Genomic DNA, 9,407 nt, shown 5'->3' on the forward strand with positions numbered 1-9,407 from the left:
TAACTTGATATTTTTTATTTGTTTCAAGTCTTATAGTAACAACTCATACATAATATATGATTTCCCTAATTCCTTTTGGTATTTGCTTTGAAATCAGTCTGCACTATGCATATTGATGACATTCAATCAGATTTTTAAACTTTTCAAAATTTACCTGCAAGTTGTTTTTCAAACTGACATATCTTTTAGCGACACTATTAATACTTTCACTACGTTGTGTCATTGCAACATCAGTAAAAAAAAAAAAATTGATAACCATATACCAAAACTCTTTTTTTTTTTTTTTTTTTCACTTTGAATAAATTTCGCAACTAGATATTTTCCACTAGATTGCACCTCACTAACATTTCATCCTATTCATGCAAAAAATCACCCTCTTCGTTGAAATCGTAAATACATCTCCCAAAATCATGCGCAAAGGTTTTATGCTCAATGAAATACCACCCAAGTATATGGCAATATTTTGATAAATATGCCAAATGCACAACTCACAAAATATAATGGATTAGGGATACAATTGTTGTACAAAAATAGCTATATTACAAAATTATAACTTAAATGTATTAAACTATCTATGCATAATAGAAAACCTGTGATGAGTCACAGACTACCTTGAAGCCAATGCATTTGCCATTGTTTGATATTTATCTATCAAAATGGTAGTCAGCTTTCGTCCGTACATAGTGCTAGCGAATGTGTCAAACAACCACCGAAATAATGGAATAGTCTCGTCGTATAAAAGTGTTGTGCCAAAAACCATTATTTGTTTGTGGTGATTAATTAACATCGAAAAACAAGTCCAACTGACAATTTTCTCTGATCTTTCTATACATAACATAAACTACGTCTTCAAAATCAACATAATCTGATCTCATTCTCCCGTCAACCTAAAATATGTTTGTAATCATATCATCTTCATCTACTTGATGGAATAGAAGAAATTTGGGTCTCTACTTTGCATTCCTTGAAAATATTCTTGCACCCCTCAAGTGTTTCCCACCTTCATGTACTTTGTCGTCTTCACTTGCAAGTAATTTTTAATGTTCGGCCTTGTAAATCATAAGCTATCCCGACTACCGGCTTCCTTACCTATTAAATCATGTGACATTATTGGAGTAAGTCCCACGTGTTCGGCTATATCAATTTGACCAGCATGAACCTCATGTATCCTCCTATGCGACGGGAAAAAAAAATGAGTCTTTTGAAGACTAGTGAGCTAATGAGTATGTTCATAAATAAATTCAAACACTTCATATTTCTCATTATCTTTCAATCGAATTTTCATCATTGTCTTGCACCTAAATCTTGTTATTGCCTGTGGAACTCTTACATTATTTTTTTATCCTCTTCTCTTACACATTTGACACTACAATAAAATATTTCAAAATTTATTTTTCCTACTCGATCTCTATGCATTTTTTGTCTTCTCATGCCAGAACCGATTTTCCTAGCATAAGCTAAGTAAAATTGATAAGCGTTTTTTTCATTGTCAAACTCCTTTTCAATTTAAGGTATTTTTTCGAGAAAAATATAATGATTTTAGAACTTATCATCATTTTCCATATTTGTAAAGTCTAATCGACATGAAGACGAATATTTATTCATACTTAACTCATTAATATCCATTACCTGTAATATATATATATACACATTACAAATAAATAATAACAGTAAAAGAATATAAATATACAAAACAATAAAATAGCAAACCAATAAACTTACGATTAAAAAACTTAGAATTTTGGCCAAATGTTCAACGAACCGAATCTGAGTCTAAAATGGGAAAATTGAAATCTACGAATATAATTTTAAAAGTTGAAGATAATATTAAGTTCCAAATAATAAAAAAAGAAAATAAAAACATTGGGATTGAACTAAACCTGCTGGGTGAGGCAATTTTTGAGGAATATCTCTACAAGAATATTTACGAAAGAGAAATAGAACTATACTTGTTGGTGAATTTGGCAACGTCGGCATCAGTGGCGGTGGTGGCGTCGCTAGGGGTAGTGACAACGCCGGCAAACTTTCAATTTTAGGGGAAATTTTGGCTATGGGAAGGAAATAGAGTTATCAAGAGAAAAGAGATAGAGTGATTTAGAATTTAAATTATACTTTTTTTTTATTAAAACAATAATAATAAACAACACTACACACATTAGTTTTTTACGGGATTGACTGTGTAGACTAAGAAAACTCTCGACCGATGATCCCATTCAACGACAATTTCTCTGGCTAGACTCATATTAAGTGTAGCTGGCTCTCAACGTTAGAAGAATCTTGTTCTTTGGCCTGTAGGTTTTGGTCTAACAAAAATGTAAATCTCAAACCTTGTCGTTACAAATTACAATATAGAAATATGAAAGTATTCTTCAGTTAAATGATAAAGATCGATATATCTTTACCTTTTGTTTTTACCATCTCTATATAAATTTTATGATATTTAAGTTCAATGATCTTATTATTATTTATTATTATTATTTTCCCTAAAAAATATAATATATATTACATATATTAAAAATAGTATTTTATGTTTTTCCGTAGAAAATGATCCATTTGATAAGAGATATAGTATTTTGGGTAATGTAATTTAATAAATTAATTATATTAGTTATAATATTTTTTTTTATATATAAGTAATACTGTTAGTATTTTCAAAATAAAAATTACTCCATTTCGTCCCACTTAATTTGTTCACTATTTTTATTTTCGTCCGTCCCACGTAATTTGATATTTACTTTTTGAAAATATAATTATAGATTTTAATCACATTTTAAATTTATAATTCATACATATATTTTAATTAAACTATTTAGGCATCTTAATCTTAATCTATATATTATTTTTACTAATACACTTCTTAATTACTTACTAATTAAACAATACTTATAACTTTGAGACCTAAGGTGAAAAAATTAGCTGGAAAGAGGATATATGATCAAAATAAATTTAAAATAGGTGTTAAATATTTTAAATACTGTATCTCAATAAATATATAATGTAAATATCATTTTGTAAATAAAAAATATATACTCCCTCCGTCCCAAATGAAATTGACATTTTGGAATTTTGTAATAGATTAAGAAATAATATTATTTTATTAATTTGTGAAAGTGGGTAAGAGTTTTTGACATTTTTGTTTTGACTTTCTTTATGTACAAAGTAATTGTATGAGTAATGATATATTGTAATTTAAATAAAAGTATTTTGATTTTAATATATAATTATTTTTTGAAAAAATAGAAAAATTGTAAAAACGATACTTTTGAATTGTGACTAGTGAAGTAGTTATTTATCTATAATTAACATAAATAATTTTATAAAAAAACCAAGAGTTATAAATATAGATAAAATATTTGTTTATTGAGGAGATATAAGAAATAAGTGGGTTTTGAATTTGTGTATGTGTAACATGTTTAAAATTTAATTAAATTGATATATATTTATTAAGTATGTTTAAAATTGTTAAATTTATTAAACATAGAAATGAGTATGTTACGATAAAACATACCAAAATGGAAAATAGATCATTATTTTAAATTATAATCAAACAAATCTAAAATATGTTTGATTACCGATTGTATTATTGAGTTGAAAATTGAATAGTAAAAAAATAAAATTTGGTATAATACAAATAAATAACAAATATAAATATTTACTTATGATTAATAGTAATCAATTTACATTAAATATAGAATTTTGAATATATATAAAAATATATATTTGGTAAAATAAATAAATAAATAATTTTAAATCTATTTTGAGTGATTCAATGTGATGCAATAATAGTTAAAAACAAAATTAGAAGTATTGTGCCAATTTTGACCGAAAAGTCAACTAAACACAACACTAATATCCCAATACAGCTATTATTTGCTACTAATAATATATTCTAACTTGGAAAAATCTACACCGTACGTTTAAGTTTGAGGCCCATAAAATAAACGGCGTGGATCTTCCCATAGTAAATGGCCCCGCATCATTTAAAAAGGGTGGTCTATAAATACACACGGAAGCATATACGCTGCCTCTTTCTTGGCTTACATTTGCCGAAAGAAAAAATCGAGCGGTATCATCGGGGAAAAGTGAGCCGTCCGATCTAGGGTTTCTCTGCCATGCCGAAGAACAAGGGAAAGGGAGGTAAGAACCGGAAGAGAGGGAAGAACGAAGCCGATGATGAGAAGCGAGAGCTTGTCTTCAAGGAGGATGGCCAGGAGTACGCGCAGGTTATGCGTATGCTCGGAAACGGTAGGTGCGAGGCCACTTGCATCGACGGCGTCAAGCGCCTTTGCCATATCCGTGGGAAGATGCACAAGAAGGTCTGGATTGCCGCCGGTGATATTATTCTCGTCGGCCTCCGCGATTATCAAGTAATGATTCGTTGCTCTCTCTCTCTTTATTTATTTGTTTTTTTTCCTGTAAATTTTCAGGTCTAGATTTTGTTTTTGCTTTTTGATTAATATTTTTTGTTTCAATGAATGATCTGTTTTCTGGTTTAGATTTTTGTATTTGTTCCCCTTTCCTTCTATTTTAAATATGATTTTCGTTTCAGTAATTTCTAACTTGTTATGGTTTAGCAGGCTGTATGGTGTGGTGCTTTGCGTCGGAAAGATTACTAAATCAAATGAATTTAAAGCATCAAAAGACATAATAATATAGAAAAGTTTTTTATTTTATGAATTTTTGTACAGGTGCCGTTCTTGTTAAATTTTGATGTAGTTCTAATTCTTATTTGGTTTGAATTAGTTTGGTGAGATTAACTTATCAAAAGCCTCGACCTTCAGTTTCAGAAGTTTACACAACCTAATTTAAATATATATATATATATATGTATTGTCTCTGGTATTTCAGTATTTGTCATTATTGGCATAGTCATCCTCTAAACACTGATGGGAAAAAGTCTTTTTGCTCTTTGCTGATAAGATTTTTCTTCAAACTTTTAAAATTATGTGCAGAACAAATAATTTCACTAGGAGGGTTTTACATACAGATATGCCCTTGTAAAATACAGTTAAGGGAGGGTACAGCAGCATCACATAACATGTTTATAATTGAGGGATTTTTTTTTTTTTTTTGGGGGGGTGGGGGGGGGGGGGGTTTGGGGGTGTTAAGCGACTAAAGGTTCATAAGTAGTTGGATGACTATAAGATTACTATCTATTTGTCATTCATAACATCACTATAATTAAGTTATTAAGCCTTTTGTTATGGGACATGAAGCACTTAACTAAATCATTTCAATTGGGAGTGTATCTTGTGGCTTATATTTGCCTTTCTTCTTGCTTGTTATCAGGATGATAAGGCTGATGTAATCTTGAAATACATGCCGGATGAAGCGAGGCTTTTGAAAGCTTATGGGGAGTTGCCAGAGAACACTAGGCTTAATGAGGGTATTGCCGGTGGGCTTGACGAGGAGGACGATGGCCCAGGAGATGACTACATTGAATTTGAGGATGACATGGACAAGCTCTAGTGGCTCAGTGGTAAACTGGACTTTGTTCATTGTTGAGTTTGCAGTATATGGTTGTGTAATACTTGAATGATTGCGCGAACAAGCCTTTATTTTTGGTTTTTGTCTTTATGACCATTTTCTATTTGCAATAACGAGATCTAATTTTTTAATATCCTGGTTTTCAGTATAGGATAGTTCATCATTTTTATTTTATTTTTTCAAAATCTATTATATCTTGTGCTTGGTTTTTGTAGGATCATATCGTACTCCGAATTTCAATAACTAGAAAGGATGTTGTAGAATTCATTTATCATTATCATAGTTTTTTTGTTAACGTTGGGTGTATGTGGTTTTGTTTACGGTGCTTTATGTTTGTATTTTGTATTAAATAGTGATTGAATGTTTTGTTAGAAGAAATAAAAATTGTGTGGGTTATTTAGTAAAGAAACTAAATTGTGTGTTTTGGATTTTGGGTTTGGGTTTTGCATAGTTAAAATTTTGAAATAGAATAGTTGTTTGATGTTTTGAATGTAAAATTAATTTTTAGTATAATATAAAAAAAAAAAGAAAAAAGTGTTTGATTTGATATTTTTGGGAAAATTTTTTTATGTAATAGTCAAAATCCTTCAAAATACCCCAAAACAAACACACAACAAAGCCCTTCTTATGCTTTATTACTTGTTCTAGATGATTTTTTTGGAGTGGAAATTAGTGGTTGGATTGAATGCTTTGGTATGGTTTAAGTGTTGAAAATTGTGTTTTTGGCAGGAAAGAAGTTTTATTCCAAAAAAAAGATCGAAAGAATACAATGTTTTAAGTGTTGATGCATGTTTTGAGGCTAGTATATGTGTGAAGCTGATTTGTTTCTTAGTTTTGTTTAGTTTGAATTTATAAATAGTAAACATTGATCATTAGGTAGGAATTATGATGAACTTAAGAGATTAAAGAACTAACATTAGAAAGGGAATGAAATCGATAGAAATTAAATATAGACGAGAATAAATAAATGGATAATTTGAATAAAAAATATACTGGATTATGGATATGTTCTTATCATATTCATATTATTATATTTAGTTTTCTAAAGAACTGTCAGACATGATTAAACAAACTTGGCTACAGCAAAATACAACTCAAAAGTGAGCTTTACTTTAATTTTTTTAGAATAGAAATACACACACTTATTAATGTATGTAAACATAGACACACTGCCCATAACACATAGAGTCTCCTTCACATCCATCTGTGCAATTCCAATTCCATCGCCGCGGTTTGTGTTGATTCTCCATTCTGTTTTTGCGATTTGATTAAGAGCACAGGTTGTATTTTAGTTGAGTGTGAATCCATTTGTTTCGATTTTCACTTTTACCCTAATCATGTGCTGTTTTAGGATGCTGTAGTTATGTGTAGTCTGCTAGTTTCTTGAAAATTCTGCGATTCTGATGGGTTTTAGAAAGCATTGGCTGATGATTTGGGTCGTATTGCTATGGTTGATTTCTGGAGGATCCGAAAGCTCTACTAGGGATTCTTTAGATAGTTCGATTTCTGACTTTGCTTTGAAGGAACTGCCTAAGCCTCGTACAGGTAAACTTTACAAAGTCCCTCTTTCTGCAAGATTTTCAGGCATGGAAGTCTCTGTGATTCGCCTCCGAGCTAGCAGTTTATGGAAGAACGGAGTTAGTTATGGCTCAATCAAAATCCCACCGTTGGTGTTGCCGTCTCCTTTTGTAAGGAGACTTGATTTAATTTATAAGAATCTAGGTAATTGGTCATCACTTTACTATAGTGTGCCGAATTACATGATGATTACTCCGGTGATAGGATTCTTAGCGTACGATCCTAATAGAAGTTTCACGAGGTATGATCTGATTGAGCTTGAGCTTATGGGGAATAATTCATTTATCGTTAATTTCCCAAATATTTCTGCCAAGGGAGGTGGGGATGGTGGTGTGAAATGTGTGAAGTTCGATAGGAATGGGACAATTGAGTTTAGAAATTTAAGCGGTGAAAGATCGTGTGTTTGGAGGAGACACGGTCATTTCTCTCTTGTTGTGCCTTATGGAGCGAAGGGGGAGATGAATAGGAGGCGGTGGCGGCGGCGGCGGCGGTGGTTGGTGGTGGTGGTTGGAGTCGCAGGGTTGATCTTTGTTATTGTGGGTGGTGTTGTGATTTTCCGGTGGACGAAAGGGAGAATGATGAAGAAAATGGAGGAATTATCGGAAGGCGGTGAGGGCTTAGGCGTGATTTGGGTTGGCCGGAGTAGAATGCCGGCTGCTCTGAGTGTTCGGACACAGCCGGTTCTTGAAAATAGATCGGTTCCCTAGTTTGTTTGTTTTTTCTTTTTGGTGTAGATTTATTGCAAGTTGTTTGGGTGTATTTTTTTTTTTAGGCAAACCATGTAGCAGATGACCTGAAGCGTCGGAAGTTGCAGTTACCACCGAGCCATCCCTTGCGGGAGTTGCTTGATTTGAAGGTCTTGTGTTTTTTTTAGGCGAATTTGGAATAACTTGGTGATTGCTTATTAGTTTGTTGTGCTGTAGATTTGATTACAATAGAGATTTATATCATCTTTTAGTTTGTTAATATTTTCAGCAAAACCAGCAGCTGCATCGATGGTTTCTCCTGTCCAGAATATGGAGCATATAAACAAACCCAAATTTTTTTTTAATAATTTGTCATTTTTATAGAATTTTATACATATATATATTTTTATGTAATCTTACTTATTTTATAATAATATAAATATTGATATTCTTTATAAAAAAATAATTTTTATTTTAAAATAAATAACTTTGATATGAATATATATTTTATTGACGGTGAAAAAAATATTTTTTGAAAAGATTGTGGTTGTTCTACGAACACAATAAATATGTTGATTTTGTTTTTAAAAAAATAAATAAATTTTTAATTTAAAAAAACAAATATCTTTTTTTTAAAAATTAATATATGTTGTGACGCATTTATTTTAATTAGTAATAGTCATTTAATAATACATGTGACATAATATTATGATGCAAGAAACTAAGTGTGATGACTATGGTTTTTTATATTGCTTATAAATAGACTATTATATCAAATGAATTATTAGGTTTGATATTAAAGTAGTTTACTCTCTTTTACTCCTTCACTATCTATCGTCTCTCTTCTCTCTCACTCTCTCTCCCTATATGTTAAATATACACACTTTTTCTCCCTTCTACTTTATCTCTCTAAATACATACATATATATATATCTATACACATATTACAATATCTATATTATTATATATTATTATTAGTAATAATATTTTTATATTTTATTATATATTTTATAACACGTTATCAACACGAGGCTTTGTTGAGAAAGTGCATATAAAGATAGCGTATTTTTTTTTTTTGTTTTTGTTGTTGTATTTTAGGTTACTTGAAAGGTTGCAGACTTTCTGAAGAAGAAATATGAATACTGAGCACATTATAATGAATAATATGGAAGACAATTCATGTCTCATTGATAGTGCATCAACGCACACCATTTTGAAATATAATAAATATTTCACCAACCTGAAGTTAGGAAAAATTGAGGTGAATACCATAAGTGGTTGTGCGAAGTTAATTGAGGGCTCTGAAAGAGCGATAATATTTCTCCCCAAATGAGTAAAACTTGATATTCAAAATGTATTATATTCTAGTAAATCTCAAAGAAATTTGTTGAGTTTTAATGATATTCGCAGTAATGGATATCATATTGAGACATCAAGTGAGGCAAAAAATGAATTTTTGTTAGATTACAAAATTCATTGATGGACATTAATATATATTAGAAAAATTGTCTTCATTGTCTTCCGGATTATATTGTACAAAGATTAATGTGGTTGAAACATATCTGGTAGACCAGAAGTTTACAGATATTATGATTTGGCATGACCAGTTTGGGCATCCCGGTAATACTATGATGAGACGAATTATTGAAAATACCA

General features: G+C 30.6%; 2 protein-coding genes across 2 annotated transcripts; both read left to right on the forward strand.

Annotated features, from left to right (window-relative positions):
• Nucleotides 1-4,022: 4,022 nt before the first annotated feature.
• On the forward strand, nucleotides 4,023-5,618 carry LOC127260957 (eukaryotic translation initiation factor 1A-like). The gene is made up of 2 exons (XM_051289040.1): nucleotides 4,023-4,367; nucleotides 5,290-5,618. The coding sequence occupies exons 1-2, from the start codon at nucleotides 4,113-4,115 to the stop codon at nucleotides 5,467-5,469; spliced, it is 435 nt and encodes a 144-aa protein (XP_051144997.1). The 5' UTR covers nucleotides 4,023-4,112; the 3' UTR covers nucleotides 5,470-5,618.
• Nucleotides 5,619-5,769: 151 nt separating this feature from the next.
• On the forward strand, nucleotides 5,770-8,089 carry LOC127260956 (uncharacterized). The gene has a single exon (XM_051289039.1). The coding sequence runs from the start codon at nucleotides 6,891-6,893 to the stop codon at nucleotides 7,770-7,772; it is 882 nt and encodes a 293-aa protein (XP_051144996.1). The 5' UTR covers nucleotides 5,770-6,890; the 3' UTR covers nucleotides 7,773-8,089.
• Nucleotides 8,090-9,407: the final 1,318 nt, after the last annotated feature.

This window comes from Andrographis paniculata, unplaced genomic scaffold (genome assembly GCF_009805555.1).
Source record: "Andrographis paniculata isolate CXL003 unplaced genomic scaffold, ASM980555v1 Contig62END, whole genome shotgun sequence".
Lineage (NCBI taxonomy): Eukaryota > Viridiplantae > Streptophyta > Magnoliopsida > Lamiales > Acanthaceae > Andrographis > Andrographis paniculata.

Excerpts from the sequence above, each read along its gene's own strand:
- LOC127260956 (XM_051289039.1), top strand. The coding sequence starts at position 6,891 with ATGGGTTTTAGAAAGCATTGGCTGATGATTTGGGTCGTATTGCTATGG.
- LOC127260957 (XM_051289040.1), top strand. The coding sequence starts at position 4,113 with ATGCCGAAGAACAAGGGAAAGGGAGGTAAGAACCGGAAGAGAGGGAAG. Across the intron at positions 4,368-5,289 it reads TCGGCCTCCGCGATTATCAA|GATGATAAGGCTGATGTAAT; the intron begins GTAATGATTCGT and ends GCTTGTTATCAG.